At 56.6% G+C, this 24,371-nt stretch overlaps 1 protein-coding gene across 11 annotated transcripts in view; it reads right to left on the bottom strand.

The window, feature by feature from the left end:
• MACF1 (microtubule actin crosslinking factor 1) overlaps positions 1-24,371 on the bottom strand; it is a 137,689-nt gene that overhangs the window by 91,717 nt on the left and 21,601 nt on the right. For 10 of the 11 annotated variants that reach the window (XM_071576855.1, XM_071576858.1, XM_071576850.1 and 7 more), the window contains 5 exons: positions 11,845-11,906; positions 10,704-10,793; positions 8,303-8,380; positions 6,746-6,838; positions 610-776 (listed from right to left, as the gene is read on the bottom strand). In XM_071576855.1, the coding sequence (XP_071432956.1) occupies positions 610-776; positions 6,746-6,838; positions 8,303-8,380; positions 10,704-10,793; positions 11,845-11,906 (490 nt within the window). Of the gene's footprint in view, positions 1-609; positions 777-6,745; positions 6,839-8,302; positions 8,381-10,703; positions 10,794-11,844; positions 11,907-17,821; positions 17,940-24,371 lie in introns of those variants that run through there. The other variant, XM_071576853.1, reaches the window with a different exon arrangement.

The following is a 24,371-nucleotide window of genomic DNA, read 5'->3' as shown; positions in this document are numbered from 1 at the left end:
CCTGGACAGACATTGCTGCCACGGGTGGTGGCTCTTTGAGGTGACCTGGGCTGCAGCACCCCCTCAGCTCATCCCCTTTGTTCAGGCTGCGAAGAACTTCTTGGTCCCATTGACCCAGGAGCCAAGGCAGAAACCAGTCCTGCCTCTGACTCACTGCCCACACTGAGCAAGGCAGGGGTGTTAGGGCTGTGCTGTCCCTCAGGGAACTGTGAGAGGTTTAAATGCTGCTCAGGAAAGCTCTGAGATGTTTGGATAAAAGCATGGATGGAAATGCTGCTATTCATGGAAAACTAAAGGGCAGCACTGACATATAACCAGTGCAGCACTCAAGAGTTTAAAAGCTTTTCTTTTTTGCCTCTCTCCCCAGCCTCATTAAGATGCTTTTTCTTGCAAACTGATGTATTTGCTGCTCATTCCAAGCATCCACCCCCCAGCTACCTGGAAGACGAGATAATTCTAGGTAAAAAAGACATTGCTCCCTGCAAGCCTCACCCACATCTTCAAGTTCTCCAGACCATCACTGACCACAGTGGTGGGCAGGGACCCCCCAGGAGATCCTCATCCCTCCTCCCACCCACATGACATTCTCCACTGCTCCTTCCTGCCTACCTGTATCTGTGGATGAGTGCGTTGAACATCTTCCCATCGCTCCAGCACGAGGAGAAGTTGGTGCACTTCACCCCAATGTAACCTGCTGTCACCTTTTGTGTCCACAGAAGCAGCTTCTCCTTGGCTGACATATCTCCCAGTTCCCCGCTGATGTAAATGTCGGAGATCTGCAAGGAAGTGGCACAGCCATGGGATGATGCAGGAGCAGGACAGGCTCCACCAGGCACATCCAGTTTCTGTGAACTTGCTCCAGACCTGGCAGCTGCCAGGAAGGGCAGGAAGAAACTCCGGCTCACCGTGGGGTAGAAGGATAACAAATTTGGGAATGGACCACTGGACCTGCAGGAGGGTGCTGGGATGTGGCATGGTTTGGGCAGGTTGGAGACCCAGAGGTGAGGGAGGCAGAGCCAGATATTTGCCAACCCCACTTCACAGAGGCACGAGATACTGCTTGGCCATGCAGCCCAAGCCAGCCAGAACAGGACCTGCCATCACCAGGCATCATCCCAGCTTCCTACAAGCACTGGAGCTGCTCCTCTACACCATCCTCATCCCCGCCAGCCAGGGCTTGGAACACACCTCACCAGGAACGTAATGTCCTGGAGAGAGGAGGCCCCAGTCAGGTCCCTTCCCGCCCCAAACATGCTGTGCCAACAGCAATGCTCCTGTACATCTCCTCCTCCTGCCCAGCACCCACCACAAGGAGCCACAGCACCCTCAGACACCCGAGGTTCCCATCCAACAGCACCCATGGTGGGCAGCAAGGGAGCACCCAAGAAGGGACCACTGACACCATCCCTTGCCAGGGCTGCAGGTGTGGCAGGGGCACACCTCAAGCATCCTGCTGTAAAAAACACCACCTTAAGAAGTGGGAAACAGCACTCGGAGAGGACATCTCTCCCTGACCTCCAGCTACAGAGCAGGGCCACCGGCTCCATCCCGGTGGGAAAGGGATGGATGGGGAGGAGGCTCTCACATCCCCTCTCTGCCTTGCTGTGCCCACAGAGGTGGGTGCCAGGGGTGCCATGACCCACTTCCCCAACAAAAGAGACTGACAGTCACAGACCCCTCAGACAGACGCACAGAACTGGCTGCGAATCCCAGACTGGCACGTGACACCACGCACGTGTCTCCGCATGCCAGCATATTTCTGATTGGCACAGCTTCCTCCTCGCCCTCCCAGCCTCCAGCTCCCCAATTAGTACAATTACCTCCCCTTAATTAAGGGGCAGACAAAGGGGAGGATGTGAGCTGCTCAGATTTTCCGAGGTGCCTGTGGAAAGGCAATGCAGGCTGTTTGCTCCTTGGATTCCTCCTCCCGGCACTGCAGGGAGAAGGTGTGCCAGGACCCAGCCCCACCCGCTGCCCTGAAAACACCCAGTTGCTTTATTCCTCCTCAAAACACACCCAGCTGGGTGCAGGCATTGCACAGGGCCCAGCTGTCAGACATCCCTTTGCAGGCAGAAGACAGGGACCTGCAGGATTATCCATCTCTCCCGCCGGCGGGGCGGATGCTGCCCGTGTAATTGGTATGCTGCAGCTCACCTCCCTCTCCCAAGCCTGATATGCTCATCACACATAAAACTGCTCTTTGTCAGCTGCTGCCACACCTCCAGCACTGCCTTTAACTCCTCCAGCCCCAGGGCTGGGTTTCCTTAGGGAACTTGGGAGCTGGCACTTGGCGGCAGAGCCAGGATGGATAGGGTGATGTGCTGGGTGAGCAGCAGGATGCAGGATGGGACCCTTCATGTCTGCAGGGAGCAAGAAGAGACCCACAAACCTCCATCTGCTCAGCACCCCATTATTAAATACCTGACAGCTCTTAATTAAGAGCAGAATGAACCCTTCTGTGAACCCATCCATCAGCTGTGCTCCACCCAGGCTCTCCAGCACTGCTGCCCATTGGGGAGCACCTCACAGCACTCAGTTCTGACCAATCCTTTATTTTTAACCACTGACACAGCACTGGGGTTCTCCAACCACTAGGCCTTTTCCCCGAGAGCATCCTTGCAGGAGACTCTCCTAGGGATGCGCCTACAGAGGTGCAGGATGCGGCACCAGCTCCACCCTCCTTTCTTCACATGTCTGTGACAGGACAAAGATTTAGGGAGGTACCAGCGAAAAAAGAGAGTGGAAGCTCACAGGACCTGGGGCCAAACCCTTCCAACAGCAGCCTCATGCATCAAGCAACTGGTGGCAGGATGCTGAAGGCCAAATGGTGCCTGTGACACTGGTCCCAACCCAGTACGGGTATTGGGAGCCACAGCCCCTCAAACCACACACTTGCCTTGGGGGGTGCAGAGCTTGGCCAAACCCAAGGGCACTGTTGCCTGCCCTGTCATCCCAAAGAGTGACCTACAAATAGCAACAAGCTCCAAAACACAGTATCATCCCCTTCTCTTCCTCTTAGAGACCCCTTGGAGTAGGCAGACCCCTACATCTCTACATTTATCCACTGCCACCCACCCAGGAGCTGAGCACAGGCAGCAGGAAGGGGACACCACAAACTCACACCAGACCCAGCAGCCCTGAGGGCACATGTGTCACAGGTGACAGCAATGGCACTGAGACCCTGTGTGAGCGCCAGCCGCACCCAGCAGTGACTGCTGCTCTCAGTCTGCCCGTGCCAGGAGCAGAAGATGGGACAGGGCTAGAAGGGAAAGTGCTTTGGGAGCTTTCTGCACCAGCATCCTCCTACCCATGCCCAGCATCAGGTTGCCCCTTGCTGGCATGACCATCCCCAGGGGCTACCAGGATCTGGGGTCCACTGAACCAGTTCCCCCACCCCACTCCAAAAAGGGGGTGAGGGTGCACGCAGACACTGACCATTGCTCCAGCTGTCCCCGAGCTCCCCCTCCAATCCCAGCCCTCTGCAGCAAGCCTGTGGCCACCATCAGAGGGTGACACCGTGGTCCCACCAGCTCCTGTGCCCTTGGCTGGCTGGTGTGCCGGGTCGCTGCCATAGCCCGAGGAGCTCTGGGCTGCACTGAGGGAGGATGGGCTGCGGGAAGCTGGCGGTCCATGCCCATCTCCCTCCCCAGACTGAGACGATGGCAACCCTGAGGTTCTCCCCACGCTGGGGTTTTCCAGCTGGTCCACCATGGGGGACGGCGTAGAGAGCTCCGAAACGGTGCCCGGCTCTGCTGCGGAGGAGCAGGTCCATGCGGTGCTGGAGCTGGGATCATCACTGCCTCCTTTCCCCCAGGCATCTTGGGCACTGCCAGCCCTCGGCTCCCAGTTTTTCGCTGGCTCCTCGCTGGGCACGGCGCTGGCCGGGGCCAGGAGTCCCTCCGTGTGGCCACCGGTGCCCCCGCGCAGGGGCAGCAGCACAGCGCGGCAGCTGCCGCTCCTCTGCAGCTCGACCAGCCGGCTCACCGCCTTCTCGCAGTCCTTCTCGGCCGGGTTCTCCAGCAGGCGGGCGATGACGGTGGTGCCTTCCTCGCGGGGAGCTCCCGCCACACCCGGCCGCTGCGGCTCCAGCACCAGGCGAGCCTTCTGCACCTCCCCCTGGAAGCGCTCCTTCACCTGCACGATGATCCCGGGGTGCAGCGCTGACGGGTCGGGGTCCGCAACGCGGGGCTCCTCTCCTCCCTCCTGCCGGGGGGCTGCCTTCAACTTGGGCACCTCCTCATCCTCAGCCGCCTCCAGCGCCCGGGGCTCCTCCTGCGGGGCTGCCTCCAGCATCGCTCTCCTCTTCCCTCTCCGTCTCCGTTTGAAGCGGACCCTTTTTTTGGGAGACAGCGGTGCCTTTCCCACAGCTTTTTCCTTCTGCTCTTTAACGCAGCCCAGCGAATTCCCCATCTCCTGCTCCTCCTCAGTGCCGGCAGTACCGCAGCTGAGCGAGTCGCCGGCTCCCGGACAAATCCCAAGCCGGGCTGCATCGGATCAAGCGCCCGGCGTGCAGCGCTGCACCGAGTGCCCCTCGCTGCCGTCCCTCCCGCCAGCCCTGCCGCCACCGCCGCTCCAGACAGCCATCTTACAGCCTGGGCGCTGCGAGGAGACAAATTCAAAGCATCTCACTGCAGTTCAGAAATCACTTGACCTAAAAGCAGAGGGAGCGGGGATTGGCTGCGGCGCCCTTCTCTCCAAATATGAGGTAATTGGAGCACGGCCCTCGCCAACACAAACAGGGAGCAGGAATCAGGCAGCGGAGCGAGGAGGGGAGTGGGAGAGGGTGGGGAAAAGGGGGATAAAACACAAAACCCAAGGAAGGTTGGCAAAGGTAGAATAAAGGAAGGGGTGGGAGAGAAACAGGGAAAAAAAAAGCAGGGAGGAGTCAGCGAGTGACTCTGCATGCACAGCAACCAGCTCCGCAGGGGTGTTTCTCTCCAGTTCGAGAGGTCTGCTGCTTAATTCTTAATTCCAAGAGCCCCAGAAGACCAGCTCACACTCCTACCATGCTCACCCAGTTTGGGGCACAGATGGACAGCCCAAGTTGCCCTGGGGACATGACATTGCTTCAGGGAGCTGCAGTTGGAGGGTCTCAACAGGAACATCAGAAAGATGTTCCCCATCCTGCTCCGGCACCAGTCTTGCCTCTCTCCTGCAGCTTCTGCCCCAAATGCTGCCCAGGGCAGGGATTTGAGGAGCACAGAGCATCCCAACTCTGCGTGCCAGCTCAGAGGGATCAGAGCAGCGTAACCAAAGTGGGCCAGCACCCAAAGTGGGGCAGTGACAAAAATTGGGGAACATTAAACATAAAGATGGGGGGAGACTGAGCCCAGCCCCAGCAAGCAGGAAAACACTCAGTGAGGAAACGCTCAAGGAGGAGCAACCCAGAAGATGACTAAGGGAAACCAGTGACCGCAAGAGCTCCCAGGGCACAGGGAAGCCCCCAGGGCACAGGGGCACCCCCCTCAACTTCACCGCTCCAGCTCTCTGCAGAGCAGGCGATGCCTGGGCTCTGCAGCAGCACCATCCCACCCCAAACCCCTCCCGGTTCTCCCAGCCGCCTGCCCCCAGGCAGCAGCACCAGGACACGGGAGATTAAGAGGTTCACAATGGAGCTACAACCCCAGAAAAAATCCCGTTAGCGCAGGCCGGGAGAGGACGCGCAGGCTCGGTGGCACCAGCCCTGCTCCCTGTGTCACCTGCTCTGTCCCCCATGGCAGAGTGGCAACATCCCCTCCCAGCCAGGCATGGAGGGGACCCAGGATTTCCCTATGTCCTCTCCACGGTCTGCTGCAGCAGAGGATGCACCGGGGCAGGGTGACCACGAGGACAGTGGGGACAAGATGCCACAACCAGGGCCCCAGTGGAGATGACGGTGACTCATCAGCATCCAGAGCCTGCTCGACCCCGGCAGCTTCCCAGCGCCAGAGCGCCTCGTCAGCAGCCTTACACCCAGCTTATCCCCATGCTCCTCCCAAAAGCCTCTTCCTGAGGCACTGCCCATCCTCCACAAAATATAACCTTCCTCTTCAGTCTCAAAGCCAGCACTAGTCCTGTCTGAAGGATGCCATGGGGATACAGCAGGGAGCTGGGACACAGCAGCTCCCATGGACTCGGTCCCACCGTGGAGATGACCCCAGAGCTAAAGCCACATGGCCACAAGCTGCTGACAGCAGCACCAATCAGCAAGCCCCACATGCCAACTTACTGGGGGCAATGAGGGCCACACATCACCCCCCCAGGGGCATCAAAGCTACAGCCAGATAATTTGAGACTATTAAAACCCCAAAACCCTCTTTTCCAAAAGCATCTCTAGCACACAATTGCTGGAGACAGTCCCAGATCAGGGAGCTTCTCCTGTCCCTGTCGTGAACCACTGTCACACAGCTGACACATTCCATCCCAGTGAAAAGTCCTGTGGCTGTACCGACCACCCAAAGGGCCAGGAATGACTCGGGATAACAGCCCTGAGGCCCCTTCTGAATTTGCTCTTCTCCAGAGCCTCCAGCTGAGCAAACAGCTACTGCCAACAACCCCAGAGCCAACCAGGAGGCCACTGTTAATTATTTCAGTATGTAAATGATGAGCAAAGGGTGTTGCTATTCTCTGACACAGTCTCCATGACACTGCAATGTGTGCTGACCCTCCAGACCCATCACTGCCACACAGATGCTGCCACTCTGCAGAGACAACACACTCCTGCCGTCCACCCCGCGTCCCCCAGTAAGAAACCTCCAGCACCTACCTGGAAGTGGAGGATGATGGTCCATATGAGCCCCAGGGTGAGCTTGGGGTTGCCATCTGTGATGTCATCGTTGCGAATATTCACCAGTTTCACCTGAAAAAGGCACAACAGGGTCACAGATGCCCACCAGTCTCACCCTGAGGGCAGGGGGACATGTCCCCCACCACACTGTCTGTCCCCAGGACCACCCCAAGCCCTCCCTGGGGAGTGGGCACACAACACTCCAGTGCTTCTCAAGGAGGCAGCAAGGCTTCCTGGCTCAGGAAGGATTTTTCCATGTTTCCAGCACTCTCCATCCAAAAGTGCTTTCCCAGCACTTAATGGCTTTACTTCAGCTCACAGAACAGCGTCCCCAGAGCCCCGAGCACTGGTGCATAATTGAGCAGCTACAGCCCACATATCATGGGTGAAAGGGGATGACCAAGGTTTAACTCCATCCTGGGCTCAAAACCAAGCTCTAATCAATCAGCCCTAATGAAGGCATTGCCCTCACTCTTCTCCCCTGGGGGAGTCCCTGCTCCCGACCACTCAACGGGACCCCATAATCAGCCTCTGGCAGGAGTGTCTGGGGTAAGACATCCCAGCAAGGCCACCAGGCCATCCATCACACTTCAAAGGAAAAAGCTGTTTCATCCAAGTGGAGAAACAAGTTCCCCAGAGCCCTTGGCAAAACGTCTCTATCAGGGAGCTGGGGAGGAGGAAGAGGCGGGGGTTGGAAGCAGCTCACCCTCCCTGGAGTAGGGAATGTGCTCAAATTTATTCAGTGCCCTCAGGCCAGTAGCAAGAGAGAAAAGTCTCTGCTTCAGCATGAACTGGTACAATTTATCATCATCATCATCTTGGCATATCTGGGAGCATCACAATGGGGAGACCTGACCCAACAGGCAGAACAGGACACCCGGCCCCAGGGCTGCAGGGGTTTCACCTGCAGAGCCAACAAGTCTCGGGATGCATCCCATTGCTCCGGGCAGGATCTGCCCAGGGGTGTGCAGCATGACTGGTCTCTGCCAGCTACGCAGGCACGGTGGGGCCAGCAGCTCCCAAAAACCCAGTGGAGGGAGCCAATCCTCCAAAAACTGAAGGGTAAGTCCATGCTTACATCCAGAGGGCTGATGCCACAGAGGTATCCAGCTGTGCCAGCACCAAGGCCATGGCTGTGTGGGCTGAGCAGAACCAGCAGCTACATTTCCCCCAGAGCTGCTGGGAAGGCATTGATGAGCCACAGCTGCCCACCCTCCCCACCAGGATCTGCTGAGGAGCCCTAAAAGAGGCTTTCAGGGCACAGAAGTGGCTGTTGGTGACATGTGCAACCCCCTTTCCAGATCTGCAGTTAGTCCCCCATTTTCATAATAGTTTTTATGTGCATGGGTGAATTTCAGAGGCACAACACACATGGGGAAAAGCCCCCCAAAAGCCATCATCAAACAGCACCAGCACAGCAGAGATGGGCACACCCCAGCATGGGCATCAGCTTCTTGACACCCTTCCTAAGCCCCAGCCAGGAGAAAGAACCACAAACCACCCAGCTCTGGTGGATGAACCTCCATCAGCCCTTACCTGTCGCTGCTTCAAGAAATCCAGGGCAATCTGCACGTTCTGCAGCCGGTGGAAGCGCATCCGCCCCTTCTCACGTGGCTGCAAGAGAGAGGCAGCAGCTTCAGGTCAGGCTCACAGGGCTGGGCTGGCAGCACCCCCACATGCACAGTGGTGCCCCAGGTCCCCTGGGAGCTGCCAGCATGCTGGTGTGACCCCTGTGCACCCACACCCCCTGCTCTATATCATTCTGGAGCAAATAAAGCCATTGCTGTGCACAATCCTGCTGGAAGAAGGCAAAAAGGGACCAGCTGTGGGTCTCCACTGATGGCAGAGGAACCCCAAATTCAGCATCAACCCTTCCAGACCCAGCTTGGCTCTTCCTGCACATGGGCAGGGTTGCTTCTCCAGGTGCCATCTCTGAATCCCTCAGGAAGGGGAAAATGAGACACCCTGGACAGTGCCTGTTGCTGCTGCAGGTCAGGGATTTCCAGAGGTACCTGTTGGCTGAGCCATGGCCAGGGAAAAGGTGTGGGATGTCGGGCCTGCTTTGAATCAGTAGGAGTGGAAGGATTAATGCCCAAATCCTGATCCCAGCCTCAATATGAGGAGTCACCAGGATGTCAAAAAAATCACAGAAAGTTTGGGTTTGAAAAGATCTTAAAGACCATTTAACTCCAACCCTCTGCCACAGGCAGGGACACCATGTTCTGAACTGTTAGGACACCCTAAGTCCTCCGAGTCACCTTCCTTCCTTAGCCTGAAGGGAAGAGCTGTCCCTGCAAGGGGAGGGAAGAGTCGTCCCTGCAAGGGAAAGAGCTGTCTCTGCAAAGGGAATGTGTCCAGGGCTGCAGGGATCCATCAGGAAGGTGCTACAGCCCCAGCTTCTCCTGCATTCCTCAGGGAGTTGACACAGAGCACAGGGGCTTGAAATTACACCTTCTCCAACACCTGAGCAAGTTTTGGGGTCTGTCCCCTCAGGCTGACCCTTGCCTCGCTCCCACCTCCACTCACATGCACTGGGGTTGTGGGTTGTGCCCCGTGTCCTGGGAAGTGCCTGTGCCCAGAGCCTGTCCATGCAGTGCCAGGTGAGCAGCCATCAGTGGTCCCGAGGGCTGAGCAGCGTGTGGGACCCATCCCTGTCCCCTCCCACCCCGTGGTGGGGACACACGTGCTGTCACAGCAGGTGGGTGGGTGCCCTGCCTGCAGGCAGACACTGCAGTGCCCGCACAGATAATCCAGCTCATGGGAACACAGCCCTGGAATGAGGCTGCACCTCCACCTGCAGCCTCCCCTCCACACACCCCACTCAGGGCAACCACCCCAAGTGGGCTGTATCCAAAACCACGGAGAGAGGGGAACGCTGGGCTGCACTGGACTATCTGATGGCACCCCAGTGTCTGCCAGGGACACGCTGCATCCAGGACAGGCTCAACCTACTTCTTCATCATCATCATCTTCCTCCTCACGCTCCTCGCTGCCTGCACGGCACCAGGCCGGCGCTCTCACCAGGCGAAGGCTCCGCTCAGCTGGCGGCTCTACGGGCTAAGGAGGACGGGAGGGACGGCCACGGGAGGGTGACACAACAGGGAGACAGCATGGAAACCAAAATGCAACACCCAGGCATGAGGAGAAACAAAAGAGCAGGGGATGAAGGTGGCTGGGTCTCTGGCACACCCCAGGCTCCAGCACAGGAATTTCCTCCTGAGTTTGGAAGCTGAAGAGCAGGAAGCTGTCTGGATCAGGAGTAGTGTGATCCAATTTTTCAGCCCCCACAAAACCTGATTTGGCATCTCTGGAGGATAACAGAGGGAGGTAGGAGATCTTTGCCCAGATCCTATTTTTGGGGAAAACTAAAATACTTCCTGCTGTGCTACGCTGTTACAGCAATCGGGATCTTCCTGGAGCTGAGGGAATGTGTCAGTCTGAGAAGGAGGAGGAGGAAGAAGGAGGGGGGACTCTACGAGAAGAGGTTTTCACCATTGACTGCTACAAACTCAGCTTGTGCAGGAGCTGAGCACAGAGCAGGAGTGTCAAATCTGAGTTAAACTGCTGGGCATGCAGTCACAGAAGCAGTTCTTAGACAAATCTGCTGTTATCCATGGTTTAAATATGGAGCCAGGACTGGAAGATGAAGGTGTGTAAGACTTAGCAAAAAGGGGGTTCTACCCAGCACCATAAACAGATGCTTTGGTGGTATCCGAGAGACCAGCCTGGGAGACAGGGCTCTGAGTGAAAATAAATAATAAAAAGAATAATTATAATAATAAATAATAATAGTAATAATAGTAAAAGAAACAATGACAGACATTTGAAAACAAATGGTGTAAGAAATGACAGCTGATGGCTGGGAGTGGAGAGGAGCAGGGGGAGGACAGAGGGGACTTGGGGGCTCCAGCATCCCTGCCCTTGCCTGGAGACTCACCAGCTTCACTCCTGACAGCACTTCCAGGAGGGAGATGAGGTTGTGGCCATCCCGTAAATCCTCGTAGAGGTCATTGATGTGCTTGCGCACCTGGGGAGGGAAAAGCCATCAGGCCACTTACAACTGTTATTCCAGAATTGTGGCCAAGCAGAGCAGCCTCCCCTCTCCCAAATGACCTGGCTGAACCTGCTGCCAGTTTTACACACAAAACCAAACTGTTAAACCATCTGTACCCGAGGTAATCCCACAATACTGCCCACAGATCCCTGTGGGAAGGGCAGCTCCTCCTGAGGCGGTGGTTTAACTTCTCACATTCCTAAAGCATCTCCCAAAACACAGCACCCAGATTCCACCTGGGAGCAGAGGAGGTTTCCACGAGCAGTACACCTGCAGGAGCAGGCTGGCCACGTGCAGCCTCTGCTCCTGCTCTTCCCCAGACACCCAGACCTCTTCCTGGGCTTTCACTTCCCTGCAAATCCCCAGATGTTTTCCCACAGCAGCCTCGAGATTTTTCTGTTTTTCCCTCCTTTCTAAGATTTAGAAAGCAGCCAAAAGCTTGGCACAGAGCTTTGCAAAGCTGGCAGGAAAACACAGCTGGGACACCTTGTATCCAAACCATTTTTTTCCCTTCTTTTCTTTTTTGATTTTGTTTTTGGCAAATTGAGAATTAACTAAAACCCACTAAGCAAGAAAAGCAGGAGGGACCTTATGGCGCCCTGTTCATCCTGCTTAAAAACATGTCCCTTGGCACACTTTGGGGCTCCTCTACATGCAGGAACATCCTTTGAAAGACAAAAAAGCCATTTTCACTGGCAAGGTGGTGTGAGGGGAGAACCTCCTTTGCCCTGGCATGAGGGAGGATGCACAAGCCTCTTGCTAAGCAAGGACCAGTTACCCAGGAGGGAAAAGTAATAAAAGGGCTGTGTGGTGATGCTACAGTGCCCTCCAAAGGCTCCAGCACATTTCCAGCATATCCCTCTCTGCTCTGAGTGTAAGCACACATGAACACTGAAATCAAACAGTCCCAGGCACAAAAGATTTTTAGAAAACCTTAAAAAGGCAATTATCTGCCAGTCCTGAGCTGGAACAGACAGACAGGCAGTCATTTAACCAGCTTTATAACAAAATACACGACTCTTACCTTCATCAAGTGTTTATTGACCCATTTAGTGAAGGTTTTCTTTTGGACTCTGTCCCGTTCATCTGTCAAAAGAAGACAAAGGCAGCTCTTGGTCAGTGGTTCTCATGCAGAAACTCAAATGACTTTGAAATGAGGGGAAGAGACAGAGGGATCGCCGCCGGTGCCAGGACGGATCCGCGCGGGCACCGGGAACAGAGGCGGCTTATTCAGGGGTTGGTGCAGGACAGGGCTGTTCACGTGGCTCCAGCATCTCCCTCGGGCAGGGAAATGGGAGCTAGAACAAAATACACTGGGGTTTGGTGAGAATAATGTTATTTAATGACTGCAGCATGGGTGACTGGGATAGGTGTAACTCCAGCTGGCAACACCAACTGGATGTCCAAAATGTGCCCCTGCTGTGCCTCTTTGTCCCCTCTGCAGGCAGCGCAGGGAGGGAGGGGGTTGCCTGAGCCCCCCCAACTTTAGGAGGGTGTCCCCCTCCCCGGAAGGTTTTAAGGTATTACATAAACCCCCCAGATGTCCCGTAACAGGCCTTGGCTGGGCACTGCCAGGGCGTGCAATTAGCAGCTTATTCTGTCCCTGTATTTTTGGTTCATTGGATTGTCAGGATTTAATGTTTATTTCTGTCCTGCAGCTCAGCCCTGGCGAGACACTGGGAGTTCTGAATGACAGAGGAACAGGGTGACAGTGTGGGTGACATCCCCAGGGGGTCCCCTCCTCAGGGGTGGAGTGACAGGATGGGACATTTGTGGTGATGCCAAGCAGCAATGAGGGAGCTCTAGGAAGGCTTTTTGCTTCATGGAAAAAATAATATCACACGAAAAACAAAGGCAAAGAAGGTGAAAGGAGAGGACACAAGATGGGCCACACACAGTGGAGGATCCCAGAGGGTGCAGGATGGTTCCACTCAGCTCCCACCTCCCCATGCCCAGGCAGTGAGGAGGGCTCAGGGCAATGCTGGCAGCCAGCCCTGTATCCAATGGAATCACCTGGGTTTAACCACATCACCTTGGAGGAAAAGGTTCTTCAGCACCAACACGTGGCACACGACCCCACGTTCCCAAGTGCTGTCCTATCCAGCCCAGGAGATCTCTGTGATATTCCGGAAAGGACAAGCCTGCTCCCCCAAGAGACTCCTTTGATATCAGGGCCCACCAGGAAGCAGCACCCCTTGCTTTGGTTTTAAGCCAAAAGTCAAGAAAAGCGAGAAAACCAGAATCTCTCAGCCAGAGCACTCCATCCATGCTGTGTGTCCTTCTGGACAGCCCCACATCCCACTTCCTGGGATGGGGGGGTCATTGGGGGTCTCTGCACAGCCCAGGGACGCTCAAGAAAACCTCCCAATGTCTCCATCCACACAGCATGGAAAGCACCATCCAACAGTCTTCCTCTTCCTCATCCACCCCACGGCTTCCCCTTCCGAAAGCACCACAGTCAAACACGTGGCACAGGGCAACACGTCACTTCACAATGTCCCACTCCATCCCCTGGCCAAGGCACGTACCCAGGTGCCAAAAACTATCTGTTGGTTGAACTACATCCACTCACTTCCCATCCTGCCAGGCTCAGCCCTCGGCTTCCCAGGACAGTGTGGCTGAGCCACGGAGCTGCTGCCTGGCACCGCCGGCCATAGGAAGCTGTGTCACTCTCACGTGTTTTTAGGGACTTTTCCTTCAGCTGAACCTTCCAGAGTCGCAGTGTTGGGTCCCTTCCCAACCTGGTATTAATCTGGGATGGATAAAGCTCATACCCCACATCCCATCTATGCCATGGGGGCAGCCAGGGGCTGGGCAGGGGAGGGTGGTGGGTACTAACCGATGCAGCACATCCGGCACACCAGGCAGGCGCTCAGACGCCTCCTCTCCCCGGAAAGATGCCTCCTGTCCATCGCCCCAGCGCGGGATGGGGAGCGCTGGGTCCCGGCAAAGCACCAGCTGCCTCCCAGCTCCTGGGGAAGGGTCTTCTGGCAGCACCACCCACTCGCCAACCTCGGCCCCAGTGGGTGTGGATGGGTGAGCTCTCAGCCGCAGCTCCTCCCACCACACCACTTCCTATCCCCAGTGCCCCCGGTGCGGGCACCAGCCGTTCCTCCTCCGGGGCATCACCGCAAACCTCACCACGATGGCAGCGCCTGCTTCACCCGCATTGCCCCTGCTCCTTGCGCTTCTCTGGGCGCTCCCAGCCCAGGGTGCTGCCAGCACGGCAGCTCTGTGCCAACAAAATCCTCACCAACGGTCCCAATGGCCAGCAAAGCAGCTTGGAAGGCTCCCAGCATGGGAGGGCAGAGCTGCTCCCTCCAGCACGTGAGGAGAAGCGGTGCCGAGTGCGGTGCAGCTCCTGCAGCCGGTGGGTTGGGGGTGCGGGCACAGGCTCGCCCCGCAGAGCTGGGCACTGCCCGCTGGCCGGCTCTTGGCTTGTTTTTTCTCGTCTTGTTTTCCAGTTAACTGCACCAGGGACTGGAGGGACAATGCCAGGCTGTTCTCCCCTCTCCCGCCTGCAGCTTCTGCCCAAATCACGTCCCAGGTCCGAAGCGCTGGAGCCGGGACACGGCCACAGCCCCGCTCGGCACGCAGGGAGATAACTGGGGCCTTATCACCACCTCTCTTCCTTTTCTTCTAAATATAATCCCCCTGCAGCCCTCCTGCCAGCTGCTGCCCCAGCCAGGAGGGCAAAGGGAGCCAGGGTGCTGCCTTGGGAAGGCAGGAGCATGTCCCTGAGCATCGCACGGAGCACGCGGGGACAGAGGCACATCACCGAGTCCCACGTGGAGAGTCTGCAGCCAGGCACCTCCAGTGCTGGATCCCAGGCTTGCCCACAGGCCAGCAGCTCCTCAGTGAGCTCCCTCTTCCCATCTCCTGCAGAAATGGGGGGGTTTCCTCCTTTTTTTTGCCCTGTCTCCCCACCGTTGGGTGGTTCCTGGGCTCCAACCAGATTAAACCTCGCCAGCCCACACCCGCGCTATCGACTGAGCTAATAATAATGCTGGTTACTGCTTACTAACAATATTAAGGCATTGCAAGCTTATCTCTCCCTGGCTAATCTTTTCCAGAGTCACCCTGACAAACAACTTGTTGCAATCCCCCCATGATTGTCCCCTCCCTGGTGCAGCAGAGGTTTGCTGGTCCCAGCCACCAAGAACCACCCTGGCACCAGCCAGGGATGGTGAGCAGAGGCAGGCAGGGCATGGCCAGAGGGAAGGTTACAGTGGCTAAAGGAAATCTGTCCCACTCTCAAGACAAGTCAGCAGCAGGCAAAACAACAGCAGAGCTTCAGGTCCCCTCACACACAGGGTGTGGAGCAAAGGCTGGTGGCAGCGACACAGGGAACATCAATGGCAAACAGAGACTGCACACGTGGTTTAATTCCCTCCCCGCCTCCTCTCCCCAGATTCCACATCAGAGCTCAGCCCACCTCATCCCCAAAAATGGGGATCCCAAAGCAACCAGGACATTGTCTGCTCTCCACCACAGCAGCACAAATCCCCCACAGAGGGGCAGAAGCAGCAAGGACCAAGGAGAGTTGGTGGCCACACAAGGGGAAGGTGGGTTTGGGGGTCTTCTCTCTGCTGTTGGTCCCACAAGTGAACCCAGCTAGTGAGAGGGAACAGGAAAAACAATCCTGCCACATAGCTGGTTTCCAGTGCTCCAAACCCAGTGGCATCAGCTGAGCATGGAAAGAAAAACTCCTACTCACTGTCCCGCTGGACATCAGGGCCCCCAGGCACTTGCTGTCATCACAGGGATGGCTCCCACAGGCACTGGGTGCCAGAGAACCCCCCCAGCACCACCACAACACCCTGCACAGACAATTCCTGTCCCGTTTGCCTGCAGCAGCCTCCATCCTGGCAGCCTGCCTGTCCCCAGCAGCTCCCAACACGTCTGGCCAGGAGCTGCTGCTGCTCCCCCATAGATCTCTCCTCCATCATCATTGGCCTTGCTCCCTCTCACACTCCATCACCATGTGCCTCTTCCTGCCTCAGGCTGCTGCTGCCAGAGCCTGGTCCAAGCCCTGGGAATCAGCAGGATAGAAGGTGCCTGGTCAGGCACCATCCCTAATCCTAACCCTGCCTTGGCACCACCCAGTGCTCCTTGGGATGGCCCTCTGCCATCCTCAGGAGGGAATCTGAGGGGTTTCGTGTCACCTACAGGCTCTTTCAGCCTCCTGGAATAAACTTGGGAAGTGGCTCCCAAACTTTCTGCTCCTGCTCATTAATTCCTCCTAAATTCAAAGGAATATGAGAAATCTCAGACAGGGCTCTGCTCTGGACAAGCCTGAGGGTGTCTCCAAGCCTATACTCATTGTGAAAGTGGCATTAAACAGTGAGACAACCTTGGGGTGAAGGATGGGTTGGTTACTTAAAAATGCCAAGAAATCAAATTTTTAAGCATTGAAACCCATTGCTTTCACTTCAGGACAAGCAAAGAATGGGATACACAGGGTTTTTTTTAAACCTGGTACTGTTAGATGGGGGATACACAAAAAAACCTGGCTGGCTGAGGAGCAGGAGGTATTTAAAACATGCTGGCTGCCAACTTGAGAGCTGACATAATCCATCATGACAACAGAGCCAACCAGGCGGGATTTACAGAGCCTTTCACCCAGGGAGAGGAAATGGAGCCTGATTCAGCCTGGAAGAATGCACAAGAGATACCTGCAGTGGAAAACTATCCAACACCCAGGATATTTAATGAGGGAGACACCTGAGAAGGGGTGATGCAAAGGAGAGTGGGGCGGATGCTTGGCAGAGCTGGGTGAGCACCACAGGGCAAAGAACTTGCTGCAAGATGACCCTCGTCTTCCAGGATGCTGTGCCCATGGATGAGCTTTACCTGCTCTTTTCTGGGAAGGAGTGATGAAGGAAAAAGATATTGAATATACTTGCTGCTTGCAATACTTGCCTAGGATTTTTTCCAAAAGGGATGGATCTGGGGGGCATAGACCCCTCCAAGAAGGGCAAAGCAGCAGGTCGGCACAGGGAAGAGATAGTCAAGATGGGAAGCATTGAGAAGATCCCTGGATGGAGCCAAGTACATCCCTGGACAACACTGCCTGGCCACGGAGATTAATTAAATGGACAAGGAACTGCGGGTCAGCAGGAGGAATTGCAGCAAGCTTGGGTTTAGTAGGTGACAGGGAGCATTCTGTGTTTGTGCAATTCCCTCTCAATCTCCATCTCCCAACAGTTTAGAGGGAGAAAGAAAGAAGTGAATCTCAAGGCAGTATCTTGGGAAAAGTCCTTTGCATGGCCCAGGCTGTGCAGTCCCGCCCCTTTGCATGGAAAAAGGGAAAGAAAAGAGGGAATCGGTCACGGCCGCGGGGGAAGAGGCCCCTTGCGGAGGCACAGGCGAGAACAAGCACTGCTGGAAAAAGAGAGCGAGGAATCAAAACAAACAAATCCCAGGAGGAAAGGGTTGGGAGGCAGAAGGAGCTACCGAGTCCTTGTGCAGGGCCTTGGAGCTATCGCACATCCCTGTAACGAATGCTCGCCCTCCTCAGGCAGTCATGTGCAAACCCTATTTTGGGAAACTGAGGCAGGGTCAGCCCCAGCTGCTCGGTGAGGCCGTGCCAGTGCCAGGAGGAGCTCCCAGGGCCGTGTCTTGACGCTGCTGTCACTGTGAGGGCTGCGAGTGACACTCCCCTGCACCGCAGCAGAACCAGCACACAGAACCAGCCATGTGCCATGGGGTTGTGCCAGACAAAACCAGCCTCATCCTCAGCGAGAACCCCCCTAATCCCAGCCACTTCCAGTCCCAAATGGGCTGGGAATGGGTGGCAAGGCCAAATTCAGGCACTAAAACCTCTGAGCCCCCCCACCACACACACACAGGGCTCAAGGCCACCAGGAGGACCCCCATTGCAGCGTCCTCCTCCCTCCATCCCACAACCATGTCTGTCCCTGCCCGGATGCTGCCACAGGGAGGGAAAACAATCGGTGGCCCAATCAGTGACCCTCGTGGCCCCCCCTGAACGCCCCTACCTTCCCTGCTCCGGCTGCGCCAGTACAGGACGCCGGCGATGCCCAGGACGTGGCTCAGGACAAAGGCGGCGGGCGGCAGATAGGAGCTCTCCGACAGCGGCATCGTCTCCTATTCCCGGCCCGTTAGCCCGAGCCTGGCTCTGAGTTTCTTTCTCCTGCAGCCGCCGGAGTCCGGCATCGCCGGGAGGGTGAGGGGATGGGGGCCGAGTCGCTGCCTGTGGAAACTTCCAAACCTTCCCGCCTGCGCCTCTGCCCGCAGCTGGCTGTGTCTCCCCGGAGCTGGCAGGGCTTGGGACAACCAGCGCCGCTGGGACTGGGAGGTTTGGGAGCTCCAAGAGGGGGCGGGTAGAGGGACAAAGTGAGCGTCAGGCCGGCTCAAACATCTTTCCTCGGAGTTCTCGCGGCCAAACTTCGTTCCCCCCCCCGCCCTCGGCGGGGAGAGACGTCATCTCCTCGACTTCCATTCCCAGCCGCGCTGGAAGGTCGGCGGCGGGTCCGGCGGCCGCGGCGAGGGGATATCGGCGGGACCAGCTGCCATGTCAGCATCACCACAACACCTGCATCCTCACGGGGGGCTTGGGAGCGGCACAAAACCTTGGCCCCCCATGAGTGGTGACAGTAGGCAGTGTCCCCTGCCAGCAGAGAGCCTGGTGATGCCCACACACCGAGGGAAGATGGCACCGAGGGACAGTGGCTGGGAGATGCAGGCAGTGCTTCCAGGGGCTCCCACAGGGGCTTGGTACCCCGGGCTGGACCCAGAACCTGCCTGCTCACAGGAAACCTTCTGGCCAACAAGGGGGCAAAAGCAACAGCAACAAAATTTGGGATTCTGGGAGTTGGTACCCAAAGGACACTCCCATCACCCTCCCTGGATGCCCAGATTAATGATTGACTGCCAGGACACCCCCATATAGAGAAATACCCCCAAAAGATGCTCTAACAGGAGATGTTTGCCCACTTCCCAGCCTTTCCCACAGCTGGGTGTCCTGCTTCCCCCCCACCCCACACCCTGCACAGTGAGACTTTGCAGCCCAACTCTATTTACTAACGGTTTGCACCATGTTGGGTGTTACTCAGAGTTTCAGTTCTTTCGGAGCCGCTTCCGGCAGCAACGGGACAGGGACGGCACCGGGAAACCGAGAGCAGCCGGTGCCTCCCCAGCCCCTTGGCTGCTGTGACCACAAACAAACTGGGTGGGGAAGCTCCCACAAAGCCTGGATTGATTTCAGAGCCCATAACATACCACGTTCCCCCACCAGCTCCTAAAGGAAGAAACTTGCTATTGGATAGAAAGTTGTATGGAATTAAAGGCTCATTTTTTGCTGTTGCCTTCCCCAAGGGGCTCAGACAAGAGAGGGTTGTTCTGCTGACGCTTGGCGGCGAAGGGGAAGCTGTTAAGGTGAGGATGGTACAGTGCAGACCTGTGGAACATCAGCCTGGCTCAGGATTTACTGATGGGAGAGCCAGGAATCCCAGCTTAGGATTTACTTACCAGCCAGGAGTCCCAGCCTCATGCAGGGCCAGCACCACACCAGATGCCATCTGGCAGCACCCACTCCACAGCTGGAAAACCCACAAGGTCCAGGTTGCCACCCAAGTGTCAACAGATATTTATATCATATTTATAACTGAGCAGCTCCCCAAACTCTGCAGCCACAAGTTGGTCCAGCTCACCAAGAAAACCATATCGTGCAAAACCTGACAAACACAAACATTGCCTGAAATGTTCCAAAACCCAACACAGATTGCCCAGAGAAGCTGTGGGTGGCCCATCCCTGGAAGTGTTCAAGGCCAGGTTGGACAGGGCTTGGAGCAACCTGGTCTACTGGAGGCAGGAGGCTGGAATGAGATGAGCTTTAAAGTCCTTTCTAACCCAAACCATTCCATGATCCAATGACTGCATCATTCCCTGGGGGTTCTGCACCCCTGAGACCTCCTAACATTGTTCGGGGTAACGAGATGGGCAATGAAAAATACAAAGTTACCCCGGGGCTCGGCGCTGTTGCAGTGTATTTTCCAGAGCTTCATCCCTGCCCGGATGAAAAATATCCCAGCATAGTTTTCATCCAAGGCCGTCTGCTTTCTGTTAAGGCTGCAGGAGGAATGACCCACCAGCAGGCACGAGGCCACCATAAATGGGCCCGTGGTCCATCCCGAGTGGGGCAAATAACACCCTGCAAGGCAGGTGGCTGCTGGTGATGTGATGGAGCTGGGATGTGTCTGCAGAAAAGGGTCTGGGAAGCAAGACCTGCTTTCCCACATCCCTTCATCCCAGCTGCACCCACGGGGGCTCAGTGGCTCCTGTGATTCCTGGGTGTTTCCCAGATGGAGGGGCTGATTAACTGCACTGAGCAGTGCCAGCTGCTCCAGCTGGACAAGGCTTTGGGTTAAAGAAACTCTTTAAATATATACAATCATCTATAAATATATACTTTACTTACAGATATAAATAAACTTTAGATATAAAAATAATGTTGTAGAACCACAGAAAATCCTGAGTTAAAAGGGACCCACAAGGATCGAGTCCAACTCCTGAATTTATGTACATAAATGTACATTTTTATACATCCTCTGGTTGCACCAGGACACCCTGGGAATTCCTGTGACCTCCCCATTTCATTTAACACCATCACCCCCCTTTCCTTTCCCCACTGGGCACAAGCCACTGCAGGAAGGTGATAATGCAGGAGGTGGCACATCGGGGTGTCAAGAGCCAACGGCGGGTTTCGGGGTGACTCATCAGGGCTCTGGGGACCACCCACCCCCGGATGCAGCCCCTGGCCCCCCTGCACATGAGGCTGCCCCACTGCCTACCATGGAAACCACCCTGAGCACCCAAAACACAAACAGCTCATTTTAGTTCCTTGCAAGGCGGCTTCAACCGCCGCCTTAGCCCAGAAAGGAAAGGGGTGGGGAGAGGACATGAATCTCCCGCCCGCGCAGGAATTTGGGGAGCGGAGAGGCCGTGCCCTCCCACGGTGGGGTCCCCACCTCACCGGGCACCCCCTGTTTCAGAGGGTGCCCTGGGCAGCATTTTGCAGCCCTGTGCATCACCCAGAATGGTGTGACCCCCCCCCAGCACCCTGCCTGGGTTTTGGGGTACCCCACGGGGCAGCTCTGGAGATGCAGACCCCAGACCCTGCCTCGCTCCAGCCGTGCTCCTGCCTGGAGCTGAGTCACCCCTGGCTCTGGCCAAGCTCTGGGTGTCCAGGGCAGTTCCTCCCCCCCCTCCATGTGCCTCCCCAGTGAGTAATGCTCAGGCGACACGGCCGCGGCTCCCGGCTCCGGCATCTCCTTATATGACCAGGGAAGCTGCCGGGCAGCAGCACATGGGAGCTGGGCACAGCCCTCGCTTCCTCGGCACCATCCAGGGGATGGAGGCACCTTGGCACGGGGTGGGTGACGCCACTGGGGTGCTCCTTCATCCCCTGGGTGCTGTGGCCTCCAAGAGGCACCCGAGGCCCCATGAACTATGGCCAGGGCTGTGTGTCCCAGCCCCAGGAGGTGGCAGCCAGGTGGCACTGTGGAAACGCCGGAGCGGGCATCACCGGATGGCACTAGGGACAGTGGCCAGAGCAGAGCTGGCACCCAGCAGCACTGAACCAGCATCACTCTGAGGCTCTGACTTCACAGTGCCTTTCAGTCAAGCCCACCAAAGCCCCCCATCACCTGTAGCAGGAACCACTTGGTTCCTGCTTGGATATGGAAGCAACTGTGGGTGGACTGGGGGATCCTGGGGGGGCTTCTCTGCTCTAAATGGGCATCAGGGTCACCCCATCCTGGCCCCAAAGCAGAGCAAAGGTCCTATCCAGCAGCAGTGCTGAGCACACAGGAACTCATGACTGCAGGACCGGAGCCAGGTTTCCTGCTGTGCTTCCTCAGCAATGCCTTTCTCCTTTTCTTGTTTTTCCCTCCTTTCTAGGAGCTTTAAGGGCAAATCTCAGTCACTTATGGCAGTGGCTGAGAATCACTGAGGAGGAGAAGGAGACTGCAGGTTTCGGATCAAAGATGCCCAAGTTAACCACAGACAGCACCATCCTCTGCTCCCAGGGGCAGGTCCCAGTCTGGCGCAGGGTGAGAAGTCCAGATGGGATGGACAGGGGGCAACAGGGCTGGAGCAAACCCATTCCAGCCCTAACTCTGAGCCAGGGGACGGAGCACATGCCCCCCACCAACATTCATCCACGCTCATTCCCTCCTGCCCCACGGCTTTCCCTCCTTGGCTAGACCTGCAGCATCAGGCTCTCCTTGCAAACTGCAGCAGAGGCAGCTGCAGACAGACAGACAGACAGCTCAGCAAGACCCATCCCTGGCCGCCGAGTGCACCCGCACGTGCCGGCGCACCCCTTTGTGCCGGCGCACCCCGGCAAGCACGGGCAGGGCCTGGCGGGGCGCGGAGCATCGCTCCACCCTGCCCGCGGCGCCAGGAGCCTTGGGAAGGGAAAGAAAGAACAAAGATGACGTTCCTTCTGAGCCAGGCTATTAAAAACAAGGTGGAATGAGGCAGGTCACGGCTCCCCCGCTGCCCAGCGCAGCCCCGCGGGACAGGCTGCGCCGCTTCAGCTCACAGTGCTCTCCTGCTGCAGGTGAATCACCTGCCGAGCGTGTGCGGGCACAGCTGGTGATCCTTCGCCACCCGGGCCCCGACGCCCAGCCCTGCCCACGTGCCGCCAGCTCCTGACACAGCGGGCACATTCCCCATGTTAAACATTTCCTTCTGGCTTTCATCATCCCGAAGCGGCCACAGTCCTGCTGGGAGGAGTAGGGGGAAGGCTGCAGGGTCCCATGCCAGCCCTCTGGCATCACCACCCATCTCCAGGGCTGGAGAAACCAGAAAAAATTGGGACTATGCAACCTCAAAGAAAGTAATGCTCTCATGGCCCTGGAAAATCAACCTCACAAATACAGGGGTTTGTGCAAATAGGGATTTTAGTTCCAAGTACCCCATTGCTGCTCCCCATTTGCACAGGGAACAGTGGGATCCTGAGCTTGGCTTAAACCATACTAACCAGAGCGGCCTCGTTCAACCCAGAGCTTGGGGGGGCTGTTCTGCACCAACCCCCTGGATCAGCACTGTGAGGGCAGCACAGATCAATATTTGCCTGCAAATCTCTCACAGAGGAGCTGCCCACACTGCCAAAGGTCAGCTGGACACTGCAAAGACAAGGGAGAACCTTGAACCTCCCTCCACCATTACTGGTAAAATCAGAACTCCGAGGAACCAGGGAAAGGAAGCTCTGATGATAAGAACAGAGAGGTTCCCCTTTCCAGCAGACGTCTGGGCACCAAAATTAGAGTCATATCTTAGAAATACCCAAGACTTCCCTTCCCACAGCAGAGCTGCTGCCCCAGCTGGGAGGGATGTGGGACAAGACCCCCAGGACCACCTTGTGGTGGGATATGGAGGTGGAGGGCAGGGATAGGATGGTTTGAGGTAAGGTTGGAAGCAAACATCATTCCTGCTGGCTTTCATTCTGCAAAGGCAAACAGCTGAGCTGGACAGCCACCTGCTCACAGCTTAATCATTCCCAGCAGCACTCGGCATGAACTCCTGCTCCCAGGCTGAGAGCAAATCCCTCAGTGCACCAGTGGTTATGGGGTCTACAGGAATGTGACATCCCAACGGGGGCCATCTAAAGGGACCAACTCCATTGAGATGGATGGAGCCAACAGGAGAAAATAGGGCCTCAAGAATCTCCAAAATAACCCAAAAGGAGACGACTGTTCCCTTCACAGCAGGAACAGGGAGGCTCACCTGGCTCCCACAGCTCCTGCAGGAGCTGCACTGCCCCTCCAGGGCATAGACTCAGAGCTCCAGGCTCCTTTCATTGTTGGGGCTCACTTTTTGGTGCCCCAGACTCAGCACCTTTCCCAGGGACATCCGTAGCCATCAGCACTTCCAGCCCTGCTGCTCCCAGTGCAGGTAGGGTGCCCACCCCTCTATGCATCCCTCAAAGTGACCAAAGCTCCCTGTCTCCCACAACATGGATCCCAGAAGATCCACACACACCAGCCATGTGCATGCAACACCATCCTGGACACGTCTCATTCCACACTGTCCGGGCTTTTGATCCATCCCTCAGAGAGCAAGCGTCACACTGGAGAGGAGGTGAGGGTGATCTCACTGCTTCTCTCCCAGCATTACAAACCACCCTCCATGCACCCTCTCCAAGGCTGCTGGGATTTTGCTGATGCAGCACTTCAGGCATTATTTCATCGCTCTCCACTTCTCGGAAGCCTCCCCTGGTTCGTCACCCCTGCGAGGACGCTGGCAGGGAGCCCTATGGCGCCTGCTCATTGAATGATGCCACAAAACTCACGGCCACGTAACCCCGGCCCTGGGAAAGCACCGACCCCCTGATGAGCTGGCATGAACTCAGTGCCATCATCCTGCAAGGAGAGGGCAGAGGGAGCAGGGAACAGGGACAGGCAGTGGCATCAGGGCATAGATAAAAGCTGCACATCCAGAGGCACACAGCCAAGCAGCAAGGGCAGCTTGGAGCTGTCCTGGATACACATGGAACTAATGGGTGAGAGGGATGAGGCGATG

Source organism: Pithys albifrons, chromosome 24 (genome assembly GCF_047495875.1).
Source record: "Pithys albifrons albifrons isolate INPA30051 chromosome 24, PitAlb_v1, whole genome shotgun sequence".
In the NCBI taxonomy this organism is placed as follows: domain Eukaryota; kingdom Metazoa; phylum Chordata; class Aves; order Passeriformes; family Thamnophilidae; genus Pithys; species Pithys albifrons.
The sequence above is the reverse complement of the archived record's forward strand: the minus strand, read 5'-3'. Positions and strand labels throughout refer to the sequence as shown.